Below are 15,974 nucleotides of genomic sequence, written 5' to 3' on the forward strand. Positions count from 1 at the left end.
TATTTTCTAAAAGTTTAACGGTCCCGATTAAAACCTACCTTTCATCATCAACATTGATTCAGATAGTAGGGTCTGCCTAGTGGGTCATATTTTTTATGCTCTCTATAAACCGGCCATTTCTGCTTTTGTTAATAATCGAAGGAGAAAGCATATAACCTACCTAGAGAGAGAGATAGAAAGAGAGAGTAAGAGGTGTTTGTGTCTTTGGAAAAGTAACTTTCTGTCTGTGGAAAGAAACATAAGAGGTGAATGAACCTAGCTTAGGCCCCGGTTAGAGACAGGAAAAAAATAAAATAAAAAACAAAAGAGAGAGAAAGGGGAGGGGAATCGTCCATAACACTTCTCGTTCACGTGCTCCAACCTAAAAGAGAAAGTGGGTTTTGTAGAAGACACGTTCAAGAGGCTTTTACACTTCTGGCCCCGAGAAATTGGCTATCCAACTTTTGCACTAAAAGAGAAAGTGGGTTTTGTAGGAGACACATTCAAGAGGATTTTACACCTCTGGACCCGATAAATTGACGAGAAATTGGTGAGAAACTGACGATAAATTGGCTATCCAACTTTTGCACTAAAAGAGGAAGTGGGTTTTGTAGAAGATACATTCAAGAGGCTTTTATACTTCTGGACCAGAGAAATTGAATAGAAATTGGTGAGAAGCTGGCGAGAAATTGGCGAACCAACTTCTGCACTACAAGAGAAAGTGGGTTTTGTAGAGGACACATGCAAGAGGCTTTTACGCTTCTGGGTCCGAGAAATTGACGATAAATTGGCAATAAATTTGGTGAGAAGTTGACGAGAAATTGGAGAGAAATTCACGTGTACCGAGGGAAGAATAGGACGTGGCTTCCGAGAAATTACCCCAGTGAGAAAAGATGTGATGGGACTTTTTGGCGGATAACAACAAAACCAAGAATAGTGAGAGGGAGAAGGAAAAAACCAGTGTCGCTTTTTATGACAGAAAGAAAGAAAGATGAGTGGGGAGAAGGTGGGAGAATAGAGAGAGAGAGAGAGAGAACAAAAATGAATAATAATGAAGGCCGTTTATACAGTAACAGAGCAGAGGAACAGAGAAGACAGTAAGAAGAGAAAGAAAGATCGAGAGGAGATCGAGAAGATCTCTCTCAGAAGGAATTTCAGTGTCCCCACCATCCTATTTACACTCTCTCTGCCCTTATAGTGTAGCCTATTATTATTATTATTCTTCTCTTTTTTGTTCTCTCTCTCTCTCTCTATTATTTATCATTGTGGCTACTTCAAGGAGACAATCTTCGGATTCCGGAGGGTTCCCAGAAGATCTCTCCCTAGGTTTCAATGCCTCCGGTGCCGGAGCTTTATGGCCGTCGGCAGCAACTCCCTCTCTCCGGCCACAACCTCCGGTCAATTATGGATTACAAGAGATGGGTATGGGAATGGGAATGGGAATGGTTGGACTTAGAGATGTTCTTGTCGTTACACAACAACAGCAAAATCTTCATTACCATCATCACCACCACCAACAAATCCTCCCTCAACATGTAATCAACCCAAATAATAACACCCCTCAAACCCTTGGTGTTATTCCTCTTTTAACTACTACTCCTTGTGTTGCACCCCAGGAAGAAAACATGATCAATTTGTGGCAGAATCAGAACCAAAATCAGAATCAGACCCATCAAAGTATTGGGTACCCTAAAAAACCCATTGATAATTTGGGTACAAGAGGTGGTGCGGATATGTATGTGGCGGGTGTTAGTAGTGGGACTACTTGTCAAGATTGTGGGAACCAAGCTAAGAAGGATTGTACCCATAGAAGGTGTAGGACTTGTTGTAAGAGCCGAGGGTTTGATTGTACTACTCATGTGAAGAGCACGTGGGTCCCCGCGGCACGGCGCCGTGAACGCCAGCTGTCGGTGGCTACCGGAGCTACCGGTTCTTCAGCCTCTATCTCTACTAAGAAACCCAGACTTATCTCTTCACAAACAACCTCTCATACTTCCACCTCTAACACCACTCCCCCAAGAAGCCTAGACACTGGATCTTCTAGTCAACAAGGTCTCTCTCTCTCTCTCTCTCTCAATATCTAGTTCTTTATCTTCAAATCTTCAAATTATTGAAGTATACATTAATGCACCTATTGATCCAAAGTTTTTTTTTAAAATTATGCCTTATATGATCATGGGCCTATTCTTTGTATTGTGCATGTTGATCCAAAGAAGGTCTATTTCTTATCTTCTAATTATTAAAAGTGAACATTAATGCACCTATAGATCCAAAGTTTTTTTTTTAATGTTTTTAAATTTCACATGCATTGTATGATTATTATGGGCAAACTCTTTGTGTTGTGCATGTTGATCCAAACAAGTTCTCATTAAAATTCCACATGCTTTCTATACTCATGGGCAGATTTTTTATATTGTTCATTTTTTTTCCTATTGTTAATTGCTTTCCTCAAACATAGAGGAATTGAAGGTTTTTTTTTTTTTTTGGTGGGTTAGATGCAAGTTTTAAAGGGAGCTTACCGGGACAGGTCTGTGCGCCCGCGGTGTTCAAGTGTGTCCGAGTGACGGCCATAGAGGGCGGCGAAGATGAGTTTGCTTACCAGGCAATGGTAAAGATTGGGGGCCATGTTTTCAAGGGGTTTCTATATGATCATGGGGATGATGGAAAAGATGGGTTTCCTAATATTTCAGACCTTCATTTGGGTGCAAACAATGGGGCTCCTTCTTCCTCTCCTCCTGTTCTAGATCATCCTGATGTTTATGGGAGTTCCGGTCCCAGCGGATTACTCGGAGGTATGCCTTATGGTAACCAAATTAATTGAAAATGGAACCAAAGAAGTTTTATCATTGGGGGTGACTTGGGGGGTTCACAATTGGGAAATAAGTTAGATTGACAGCTTGGGAGGGAGTAATTTTGTCTAAATTTTCTTTTGTATCTGATTCTTCTAGAACTTGTAGTCTTCTAACCTCATGACTACTTAATGAGCTTCTTGTTCTTAACCACTTGTTGGAGAAAAACCCAGCTAAATGTATTAGTTCCTAGTGTTGCTATGCATCACACAAGTATATACATAAACTGAGTGCTAGTTTGTATTTCTTGCTTTCTTCTTTTCCATGCTTGACTAGTCAGCTCTCTCTCTCTCTCTCTCTCTCTCTCTCTTTTGGGTGCTTTAAAAGTAAAACCTAAGCATTTTTGAGGTCATTCTCATCTTTTTTAGAGTATTTTAGTCTCTCTCTCTTTCTCTCATATCTTGTCAATGGTCAACTGTTGCCACGTTTCATCATTATTATATGAGGGTTATGTATAAATTCTACTGTATAAGTCACTTTCTATCGTTTATTGCCGAAGAAAAAAGAGCTACCCATCGTTTTCTTTTACTATTTTCATTTCCTTCTCTACCAACTACACTGCTCGTACTGTTTCTGCACATGCAAAGCTGTAAACACATGTTAATAGTTTTATATGAAGATTTCTAGCTTTATTTCTTACATGGGTTTGTTTATCATGACCAGAATATAAGTCCATGGAAATCATGAGCTCTCTTGTGCTAGTGATATCCATTTTATTGTGGTTTTATTTATTTGTTTAGACATTTTGTGATGAAGATTTTAACCATTTTGCATTCTTCTGCCAAAAGTTGTGGCTCGCTGTACATTCAATCTAAGGAAACATGTACCCTTGTTGTAGTGCTGTGCCTGCCCTTGGATTCTTATTGCCCGCATAAAATACTTGAACTATTATACTCAATTTATGCGTTATTGACTTCATAACTTGATCAAAGGCTTTGGGAATGAAATTATGATTGGTTGATGCATTATAAATCTCTATGGCAGGAATGTTGTCTTGGGTAATTAAAAGTTTTTTATCTGTTGATCTATTATTATTATTATTATTATTTTTGAAATATAACCTCCGAATTAAAGGCAAATGTCAGAGAATAATAATATTGCTGTTAGTAAAATGTAACCATACCATTTAAAAAATGTAGCCATGACATTCAAAAAGTCATGTTCTCTCTTCCCTATTTTGAGCATCCTTATCATGTAAAAAAGGTTCCATCTAGTAGAATATTGAGGAATGCTTAATTAGTAACTTTTGTCAAGATTTCTCTTCAAATTCATTAAGATTGCCATGGTCTGATTAAAAAAACTACAAGCTTTGTGTCATAAAACAAAATGTAGTAAGGCTATTAGACCTATGTAGTAAAGACCATAGTGACCTGAAGTTTTCTAGTTGGATGGGAGCTAGCTTGTGCAAAAGCAAACTTCACAAGCTAAAGTTTCTTCTTCCAAAATTTAGGGAAAGCATGCTTCCCACCTACATTCTACGCGTTTAGTACACTTTCTACAAAAAAGAGTTTTTCTCCCTTTGATAATAATGAAGGAGCTTTTTTAGAAAAATAATTTATTTGTACTTTAAGAACACATCTTGAGATTCATATAAAACTTATGTGGGCCTTTTTCCAAAAAAACTTAACATTATATCTACATGAATATAACATGTGAAACTCTAAATCCCTAACACTTGTAATTCTAATCATGCTAAGTCTTCTATACTACTTGCAACCCTTCCTCTCTAACTTAGTATGATCCTACACTTCCTTTGCACTTCTTGTTTTCTTGTAATGAGGTTTATTATATGTTTCATCTTGAATTTCAATGATGTTTTCCACTCACTTCTTCTTTACCTTCTTTAGAGCTTTTCAATTCCCACAATATCTCTTTTTAACTCCCCTTCGTGGCTTTCACTTCCCACTTTTGCTTCCCGCTTCTAATTCTCTCACTCACTTCCTACGAAGGTAGCAACGATAAAAAAAGCTCCAATTTCAATAGAGGAATTATGTTCATAGCAAGTGGAATTGTAAAACAATATTGTCTATAAAAGAATCTGTCCACCAACTCTACAAAATGGTTTCTGATTAACCTACGGTTTTTGCAAATCAAAGGAAACTGAAAGAGATAAGTTTTGGGTTAATGCTTCACAAATCCTTCATTAACAAAAATATCAACAAAAATTGATCATGAAAACTAAATAGCAAAAATGCCTACCAAACGGTATCAGTTCGACCACCTGAGTCTGCAATGATGATGAATGAGGGCATTGTGGTCATGACTTAATGATTGCATTCAGTAACCAAAATCTAAACAAAGTGGCTTCAATCCAATGATTGGATCAAAAGTTACGGCCGAAATGTTATTTTGTGCACGTGTAGAGACCTCAATATTGCCAAATCATGCCCGTAGCCTCTTCCTCCAAGGTTTTTGAATGTTATATTGCAACATGTAGTTGTCCCCTATGGCCCTCACTACAAGGCATCTTCTTTACTTGTATATGATAATTTTAAAGATATAGCACTAAATATTGTATTATATTTTCATGTAATGTAAGAAATCCATAATAACATCTCGACCACCACTAGAAATGCATTTGAATTTTGCCCTGCTAAATTATTGGGAAAACATTAAAACAAAATATTAAGATTTGTCTTTAGACTTCCTAATGATAAGTGTTTTGCATGCATGTGTGATGCATGAATGACATTAAAGTCCTCTTCTATAAAATGAAATGGTCTTGTTACTCATCTTTTACGAATGATGGAAACATGTCTTGCTCATCTACTTTACAAAATCTTGGTTCTCTAAAAAATTTTCATGTCGAAGATTTGTTGATTGGGTGCTTTGTCTCCGATCGAGATATATTGGTGATGATACCCATTTATCAACACGTACCAATTGTTGTAAAATTCTATAATTTATGATTGAAAAGCTTACGATGCAAAGCAAATCTTATGGGTTCATATTTAAATCTCATGATTGAATCTAAATTTTTATTTGAGTAGTGTTATTTTTAAATCTTATGATTTGACCTTAAATCGTCCGATTCATGTGATTTATATTTATTAAGTTTTGTTTGAAAGAAAATAGTGTCGGGATTAGACTTAGTCAATTTGAACCGGGTAGATCAGTTCACTTTCTTCATGAAAATTTCTAAAGAATTCATTAGCCGACCCCAACTAGTTTGGGACAAAGGCTTAGTTGAGTTGAGTTGAGAGAAAATAGGAATTCCTTTGAAAGGCCCCTTCATGCATTAGAAGAAGCCTTTGAAATCCCTTAAGAGGACAATGCTCGAGCAAGAGTTTGGACAAATCAAATCTGTTTGAACCAATCAAGCCCAATGCATAAAGCTTGAGGCCATTGCTTACATCGAGGTAGATAAATATAGTGAGGACAACATTTATCAGTTTTTTTATAATTGTTGATATTTGTCACTTGAGAGTCATGTTTTCAAATTCGAATTAAATTGAGCCGGTCCGGGATGACAAGATAAAAATTCGTATTGAAACATGATTCTTAAGGATTTGCTCATGTCCATCGCAGAAGGCATTTCGCGGATGACCTGTTGCACGTGAGAGCAGCCACCTCGTGAATGAAGACAAATCTGCTGTAAAATGAGCCTGTGTGGCTGCTCTCACATGCAACAGGCCATCCACGAAATGCCTTTTGCGATGGACGCTATATATATATATATATATATATATATATATATATATACCTATGCTTATTGAAACTGATACTAGTTCTATAATCGTGCACCTGTTTTCAGCTTTGTAAGGTTCCTGTATCATGTGCACCTAGCATTTGCATTGTGCACCATCATGTTTGTGTATATGCTCAAGGGATGTACACCAAATTCGAAATAAACAATGAATGTCAATGGAAAGTTTATTAAAAAAATAAGTAATATGCACTAATGCGCTTCATTTTTGTTAGAAATGAAATATGCGCTCCTAATTTTGACATTTAGCCCCTGTATTTTCTTTCTCAAGAACATAGAATATCAATCATATGTTTGAAAAAGTTGGATGTGTTAATATCTGCACCTTTCTTGTTATGTATGCTAATTTACAGACTGAGGAAATTACTCAATTTTTGGATGTTTGGATAATGTAACACTACTTTTGTCGTATGAATTTACCTGCTGTTCACCGAAATATGGGTCGATCTATTTTACCAATAAATGGTTTTATTCCCAATAATAAATTTCACTCACTTTCTGGTTTTATTCCCAAAATTAAATTTCAATGATGTTTCTATTCGTTTCTGTTTCTTCCACTATCTTATTAGAGCATACTCTTCCACTTTCTAAAGATATATGCACCAAAGTTTGCCATTGTTGGAAATCTAAGCTTGACCACCTATCCATTTGACTTTCTCGGAACTCACTATTGCATTTGGAGCTTGCAACCTTTACTTGACCACACTGGAAATCCCCATTTTTGGTAAGTTATGTTCTAGGGACTTAGTAATTTGATTTGGAATTGTCCTAGTTTTTTACTTTACATTTGTTAATGGGTTAGTGGTAGCTTAGGGAAGCTAAGATTAGTTGTCTTGTTAATCTCAGATTTAAAATGTAAGGTATATTTTGGGTCATGTATCTTCTTCATTTGTCGGCCATTTTAGTAAAAATTTGATGTCTCTTCAGTAGAATAACAACTTGGGCTATTTTCATTTTGTGTTTAGCATCGAGAACAATTTTCTTCTCTTGAATCACATGTCCCTCCATCCTAGTTGGTTTTATTGCAACAACCATGAGGTTGCTAACCTCACGACTTGTAATCATTCAAAAATAAAAGAAACCACATAGAAACTATTTATAAGTATCCATTTGTATTACTTTTAGCCATCCATGGATACCAACTACGTCTTGAAATCATTGAATAAAGATTCATACATCTTATTGTTCTTACTGGTTAAAAACTCAAGAACCCACACCTTGGTGTCCTCTCTAAGTGTGGCGTTGACTTGTGAGTAATTCCTGCTGGTTCCTGAAGGTGTAAATAAACAAAAAAAGAAGCGCAACGCCAAATTGTTAAGGTTAAAGAAAAAACTTTTACAAGAAATTACACATAGCGAATCAATTGAAGACTCTAATCCTATAGAGAGCATTCCAAATGAGTAATGGAAGTAGCATGGTTATAAAGTTTAATTTCCCATACAAGACGATTTCCGGTATATTTTCAATAGAACAATAACATTGGCATTGCATACACCTCGGTAATTGGCAGGCAGATAAACTCGAGACTCGAGATTCTAACCGCCGCGTGGTTTTAAAGTTTAATTTTGAAGTTGATTTCAAATATATTTTCAGGAGAACAATAACGTGCATGAAATATAAAATTGTAATTGGACCTATGGTAAAAACATATAGAGCAAATGCATACAGGCATCACGAAAATATAATATATGCTTTTTAAGGAAGTAACCAACAAAAAGTGATGCTTCGCTGGTGTATAGACGAAATTCTAAAAGGAAAATGTCAATAGAAAACATGCATCGGCATTGCATGCTCCGAGGTAATTAGAGAGAAAGAAATTCAAGATTCTACTGTTAGGGAGACCACTTCAAATGAGTAATGGAGTGGTTATAAAGTTTAATTTCTATCCGAGTTGATTTTCACTATTTTCAAGCGAACTTTGATGTTGCATTTATTAAAAAATTTCAGACGGGTTTTGATTTTATGTTTTGAATGTAAACTAGTACTACAGAAGAAATTGAATAAAAACAGGGTGTTGTTATTTGATGGGTTGAAAGCATTCATTTTATATGTTCTAGTTCAAATTAACTATAGAAAAGTTGATAATTATATGACTGGATTTCAATGATTGTTTTTACTTTTTAATATCTTAGAACTATACATATCTAGGTAAACAATATAGCCGATATGTTCTGGAATATATTTAATATGGACTTCATACTATAAAATATTAAAATATATCTAATGTATCTTTAATTGTTTGGTCTCGTTGATAAATTCCAGCTCTTAATGAATACCAGGAACAATTAATGGTGGTTTAGATTTTACCCAAACTATAGAGATATGAATTAAATAAACCACAATTTGTGTACTGTTGGTTTGCTTTTATTTTATTTTAAACAGTTTATTAATATCCATGTTTATTCGTCTGTTTCCATTCATTGGGTGCCTAATTTTTAAAGCATTTTCAGTATTGCTGGATGGCTTGTAGGGTTGGTACTTTTACCTTTAGACTGCTTATTTCTTGCCTTGTTATATGCCACTTTATTTTTTAAATGAGTGACTGGTGTTACCTTTCTTGAAATATGAATTCTACTTTTGTCAGGCTCTCATGTATGATAGAAGAGAGTATATCATGTTACGAATTTAACCGGGTAGAACTCACCCCTAAAAACTAGCCATTTGTGTTTAGATTCGTTTTGAGTCCCATCTAGATTAGTTTTTCAAAATCATTATTTTGCTTGTTTTAAGTCATTATTTTTTCGGTCCTCCCCGGACCTCAGCGTACAATTCCGGGTTAAAAAAAATAAGATTTTTGTTTATGTATGTTATACTATGCGACTGCTAACATTTTCTGTTAGTATATTCTTAATTTAGAGTGTAATCGTGTAATGCATTTATCAGTTTGTACTAATGTCTTTTTTACTTTACTGAACAAATGATATAACAAACATGCTGGAAATCCTTTAATGATCAGTATATATAGACTTTTAACAGTAACAGTGTGGTTGATTTGTTCATATAACACAAGTTTGACAAAACATAAAGGCTTTTAACTGTAACAGTGTGGTTGATTTGTTCATATAACACAGGTTTGACAAAACATAAAGGCTTTTAACAGTAACAGTGTGGTTGAATGTTCATATAACCGAGACAGGTTTTTGACAAAACATGGGTCATCCTTATTCTTATATAACAGACATGGATTTATAGATCTCACTCTTGCTTTCATAATTCTTCCTGAAGCTTTGTATTATTTATGGAATAGCTTTCACTATGTTTCTAGACTTCTAGTTAGTAAAAATTATCATTTTCATGTTGATTTGTATCTGGCAATTAAAATTTCTCTTGAACAGATTATCACATCTTTTCTCATGAAGGAAATTTTTAATAACAATAACTAACGCATGCATAATTCCTCAGTTAAATAGGCACATTGGATTGCATGAAATGCTTGTCTTGGTCGTATATTTTGTCCTCCATGGTAGTCAGTACTATTTGGGACTTTTATGTTGGATCTGATTTTGGCATTACCATGTTTTTTATAGTTGGATGAACTTACCTTGTCTTTTCTTTTTCGTTTGTAATAACTTCTGACAGCTGCTGTATTCTATAAGACAAGGTGAGCTTGTCTTGTGATCAAAAAGTGGTAGTGGGAATATCAGTTGCCTTTATTAGTTTGAAAATATTATCTGCACAACCATGTTTTGATATTTGCACCGACTCATCTTGACTTGTTACTGAAAGATCTGTACGAGGTTATTAGAGTTCCCAAAAAGATCTCACAGGCCAATTAACTGTGAAAAGACTGGATGGGTTTGTGCAATGAGAGAACTGTTTGTGTGCTATATGTGCCTGTGTGCACCAAACAGGGTAGGCTCACATTTTTGTGGTGATCCAAACCATTCAATTGAAAGGCCTTAACCTAGATAGGGTTTTCACTAAAAATTCAGATAGTAAGGGTCATCCTAGCCCCTCCAAAAGTGGAGGGGGAAAATGGGCAGATTTGTGGACAAATAGTCTGTCCATTTTCCCTCCACTTTTGGATGGGTTATGATGTACCCTACGTACACCCTATCAATTGGAGGGCTTCCAAATGAATGCTTTGGATCACCCTTAAAATATGGGCCCATGTGAGTTTTGTGCGCTCGAAGAAACAGTTTCCTCTTGTGCAATTTTTAAAAAATTGTTGTGCATTCGTGCTGATATCATTTCCCTATTTTTTTTTTTTCACTTTGTAATTCTCAGCGGTGGCCATATCTTGTTGTTTCTTGTGGTAGTCTTCTATTATTTGATAGAGAAATGATATTTTCACTCCCCCCGCGTTACGTGCACGCTCTCCTTATAACTGGATTTGACGTAAAAAGTGGGCAACTTTGACACTTTTGAATGACAAATCACGTCATAAGGGGGCGCATGTGTAATGCAGGAGCTGTGTAAATATCATATCCCTACATGATAATGCATTACTTGTTGTCGGCACTATTTTCTTAAAATAGAGTAGGGCTCGTCTTTGTGAAAGAAATAAATCATTCACATGTTGGGTCCCAATGAAAATGGGGGGTATAATCTTGTTTTAAAAATACAATTGCCCTCCGTTTCAAAAATAAAAATAAAAAATTACAATTGCCCTCTCTTGCTCATACTATTTTAAATCTTTAGGCTTCTCGTTCTCGCTCCATCCCAGTAGGGGTAGAGAACCCATCGCTGTCTCGGCTGTGCTACCAGAGGCCCTAGGGAACCCAAGATATGCCTTTTGGACTCTGTATTAACGATTGGAAATTGTAGCAACTCATTGATTCTCAAACCTATGCACTTAATTTCTATTATTTGATTTACTAATGCATAGAAGTCTTGAGAATTCAAGATAAGGTCACGGCGAGACAAGCTGTTTATCATTACGATAGGTGTCAACTCATCATATGAAATGGGGTTCAATGTCTAATTATGAAATACTTGGAAGAAGAGGATGAATCGAAATATAGCTGCCAGGGAAATAGGATGTGCCCCAATTTTGCCTACTACATGAACAACTATGCCAGACTCCAAGGCCACAGCTTAAACCAAGGACTTATCAAACATTTCTCCCCTAGCGAATGGAACAAGTGTCGACAACCGGTAGGCAGCTCTGCAAATTGGGAAGTGGTTCGGTTCCTTTAGGCTCACTCATCAAATCTCGAAACTAAAATTTCCGAACTTTTCTATGTGATCTCTGCAGCTGCTTGTGTATGGTGCCGTTCGTCTGTAGATGGGAAGGTTAGTGTTGAGGGCGGCCCATTTATGTTGCGGTCTTGGAAATGATTCCACATGTGTGACCCAAGGTTAGTGTTAAGAAAGAGTGTGTGTGTGTGGGAGAGAGAGGGTGTCATCTGTTCCACTAGATGTCTTAGTCATGTTCCATTCAAAATCTCGTGTCGGTTGATGGATGGGATACTCAGTGTTCTTCTGATCCTACTTATGTCTCAGTTACGATCCATTTCAAATTGAACAGTCCATCGGAGTGTCCTAGAATGTCCTACGTTCATTTTACGAAGTTAAAAGTTTTTAGAAGGCAAGTGCTGTGAGGATAGGGTCAATGGATAGAGAAGGAAAAGAAGAGGTTGACTCAAGACTTGAGAGAGATGAATGAAATTTAGTAAAATAGATTATCATTCAAAATAGGTAGTGACATATCCCCCACTTTTGATTACTGGGGACACCCAGCAGCAATGTACGTGGCAATCAGCCCCGTTGAATCCTTCTGACATGATGTACATCAGCCCCTCTGCAGTCATTGACATGCGCGTGCGCGCACACACATGTTGGCCCACCTCTTTGGCAAAAACTGTTCAAGCCAATTAGAATCTCTAAAATTTGCTTCGATAAAATATTTCCTCTTTCCTTACATTCTTTCCATAAAAATCACCATACTACCTTTATTTGGAAATTTGAAAGTGCTACAATTATCTCTGTCACGCCCACAACCGATCCATAGGCTAGGCATGTGTGTGCATGCAATCTCACATGCATTAAAGGCAATAGTTACCAGAAAATCACATCGGCACAACCCAGCCCGGTAAAATAGCCTAATTAGTACATGGTCCCATAGTACTCACGAAAAAAAAAAAAAAGTATAACTAGAGAGAGAGGGTTACCTGTTTCTCTAGTAAGGAGATGATGAAACTTAATTTTGATGGGAGCTCTTTCGATAACCCCGACCCGGCAGGGATCGGAAGGGTTTTCCACGACTCCAATGGCGTTTCATTAATGCCTATGTGGGTCCGATTGGCTCAACTGGCGCGAATGAGGCCGAAGCGTGGGCACTTCTTTTTGGACTTCAATGGTACCTAAAAATAATCTTGGCCTTCTGATCGTGAGACTCCTCCAATGTCACTGCGTGGGCCTCGAATAGATGTTCTAGACCATGGCAACTGGCATATACGGTGGATGAAATTCGTGACTTGGTTCGAATTCTGAAACCGCAAATTATCCACCGAAGGCAGACGGCAAATGTTACAACAGATGGGCCGGCGAAGGACGGAGTTCATATGACCTCCATCTCCACTTTGTTACTGGATCAGAGTCCGGGGAAGAGGCCTGGATACTTACATCCGCTTGTTGCCGGCGAAGGACGGAGTTCATATGACCTCCATCTCCACTTTGTTACTGGATCAGAGTCCGGGGAAGAGGCCTGGATACTTACATCCGCTTGTTGTTGTGGGTCCATCCTCATGACGTGAGACCCACAAACACACACAATTAGAATCCTATTTAATATAGGAAACTAATCTCCTAATTGGTAAGGCAAGGGAGAGAGAGTGTCGGTGTGTGGTGTGACGTTTTGTAAAAACTTTATACCTACTATTCCGTCCGGTTTTTGCAGAAGCTTTCGGTAGCTTGCTTCCAAGCCAGCCCGGCCGCGAGGAATCAATAGATCTTTGCCGGTGCTGACTTGGATCTCGGGTGACGGAATAAGGCGGCCAGAAGCGACGAGCAGTCGCGGTCGAAGCTTGGCTCTAGCCGATAGGCTAGCAGTAAGCTTGGCTACAGCGAAGCGCTTACCAAGCGCGAAAGAAAGGGCCTTCGCCACTTGAGCCGTATGCGGGGGAACAAGGGTAAAAAAAAAAGAAATAGAAGGGAGAATAGAAAGAAGAAAAAGAGAGAGAAAAAGAACAGAAAAAAAAAGAAGAAAAAACAGTTTTCTTTGTGTGGTTCGGGTTTTGGCTTGGGACCAAAATCTAAGGCTCTTTTTGGAGTGTTTCTTCTTGGAGATTTTCACCGCACCGTCGAATCCTCTCGTTGCACGGAGACTTCGTTAGGATTTGGATTTCTTCGACTTGAAGATCGAAGTGGGTAATTTTTGGTGAGAAAGTGAGTTTTGTTGTTTGCAACGAGGTAACCCTTTTGACTCTCTTATTTCTTGTATTGGCTCAAGTTTCGGGTGAAAACTTGAGAGAAATAGACGTTGTATTACTTATTCGATTAGTGGATATTTCGTCGGATTCGCCCTGTGGTTTTTCCTTCTTCGATAGAGGGTTTTCCACGTAAATCTCTGTGTTCTCTTGTGTGATTGCTCTCTTGATTGTTTGGTTTATTTGATCCACATATTTATTTGCTTCGTAATTAAAGTGGGTTTTCTTCGGAAAAAAACCAACAAGTGGTATAAAAGCCGTGGTTGTTTGGAAGCAAAGTTGTTTGTGTGGATTGAGATGGAGAGTTCTTCATGAACCATGATCAAGTTGACTGAACCAAATTGGATGATTTGGAAACCAAAGATGGAAAATATTCTTTATTGTAAGGATTTGTATGAACCCATTGAAGGTGATAAGGCCAAGCCGACTGGCATGTCCGATAAAGATTGTCAAAAATTGAATAGAAAGGCTATTGGACATATTAGGCAATTGTTGGATGACAGTGTGTTCCATCATGTGTCTAATGAAACATCTGCACGTTCGCTTTGGACAAAGTTGGAGGGTCTTTATGAGAGAAAGACTATTGGGAACAAAGCTTTCTTAATTAGAAAGCTTGTAAACTTGAAGTTCAAAGAAGGTGGTTCGATTGTAGAGCATCTGAATGAAGTTCAGAGCATAGTGAACCAGTTGTCTTCAATGAAGATGGTGCTAGATGATGAGTTGCAGGCATTGTTACTTTTGAGCTCGTTACCTGCCAATTTGAAAACTTTAGTGGTTTCACTTAGTAACTCTGCTCCAGATGGTGTACTTACCATGGGCCAAGTTATTAGTAACTTGCTCAATGAAGAGACTAGAAGGAAATCAATGGGTACAGAACATGCACAGGCTCTTGTCACAGAGAACAGGGATAGAAGTAAAAGCAGAGGGTCACAAAATCATGACAAATCCAGAGAAATGTCGAATTTAAGAGAGAAGAAAAAATACTTTCACTGTGGCAAAGAATGCCATATAAGGAAGAATTGTTGGGTTTACAAAAGAGAACAAAAAGAAGGTAAAAATCCGAAAAATGATGATGATAAAGACACTACGACTACCGTGTCTAATGAAGATGTGATAACACTCTCTTTTGGAGAAGAAGAGTGTTTACATGTTGCAGATCAGGGTATAGAGTAGGTTGTTGATACAGGTTCTTCTTATCACGCTACTACCAACATGGAGTTCTTCACTTCATATAAAGCAGGAGACTTTGGTATGGTGAAGATGGGCAACACTAGTCTCTCAAAGATTGTTGAAATTGGTGATGTGTGCATAGAAACCAATGTTGGGTGCACCTTGACATTGAGAGATGTGCGACATGTTCCTGATTTGTGCCTTAATCTGATTTCTGGGAGAGCCATGGATAGGCAAGGTTATGAAAGCTACTTTGGTAAGAGAACATGGAAGCTTACCAAAGGTTCATTTGTTGTTGCAAATGGGAAGGTTTGTTGCACATTATATAAGACTTATGCAAAAGTGTACAAGGATGTGGTAAATGTTACCAAAGAGAGTTCTCCTAGCTTGTGGCATAAGAGGCTTGAAGACCCTAAAGGTAAAAGTGTGATTGATGGTATTATTGATCTTACATCTATTCGTTCTCTATTCGAGCATGTTACACATGGGGGAGAAGTGCAAGAAGATGGTAGTGATCATGGATCAGATGCTGGTGGTCGTGATACTGTGATAGATCATGAGCAGGGGGAGCAGTCCCCAGTGACAGAGATAGTGGAATCTCAGGTTAGAAGATTTACTAGAGAGCATCGACCATCAGCGAGATATCCTACCTCAGATTATACATTGTTTACTAGTGAGTGGGAGCCAAAGAGGTTTCAAGAGACACAATCTCATAAAGGCAAAGAATACCGAGCAATTGTGAAATGATTTTTTGGGAACCGTTGGATCCGTGATGTGATCGAGACGCGGTTGGTGCAGTTGAAGAAGATTGGTGCCGATTGGAATTCGTTTGATATGAACGGAAAGCTTGAGCTATGCCGAGACATAGTTCATATGGACCCAATGTGAGAGTCAAGTGGT

The 15,974-nt window shown here is 37.7% G+C and overlaps 1 protein-coding gene across 1 annotated transcript; it reads left to right on the forward strand.

Moving 5' to 3' along the window:
* Positions 1-947: 947 nt before the first annotated feature.
* LOC143881087 (protein LATERAL ROOT PRIMORDIUM 1-like) lies at positions 948-3,071 on the forward strand. The gene is made up of 2 exons (XM_077384084.1): positions 948-2,031; positions 2,475-3,071. Exons 1-2 carry the CDS (start codon positions 1,398-1,400, stop codon positions 2,798-2,800), a joined length of 960 nt encoding a protein of 319 aa, XP_077240199.1. The 5' UTR covers positions 948-1,397; the 3' UTR covers positions 2,801-3,071.
* The last annotated feature ends 12,903 nt before the right edge of the window (positions 3,072-15,974 follow it).

This window comes from Tasmannia lanceolata, unplaced genomic scaffold, assembly GCF_043159265.1.
Source record: "Tasmannia lanceolata isolate RefF3 unplaced genomic scaffold, GAP_Taslan_0.1 ptg000007l, whole genome shotgun sequence".
NCBI classification, from domain to species: domain Eukaryota; kingdom Viridiplantae; phylum Streptophyta; class Magnoliopsida; order Canellales; family Winteraceae; genus Tasmannia; species Tasmannia lanceolata.

Excerpts from the sequence above, each read along its gene's own strand:
- LOC143881087 (XM_077384084.1), top strand. The coding sequence starts at position 1,398 with ATGGGTATGGGAATGGGAATGGGAATGGTTGGACTTAGAGATGTTCTT. Across the intron at positions 2,032-2,474 it reads TGGATCTTCTAGTCAACAAG|ATGCAAGTTTTAAAGGGAGC; the intron begins GTCTCTCTCTCT and ends TTGGTGGGTTAG.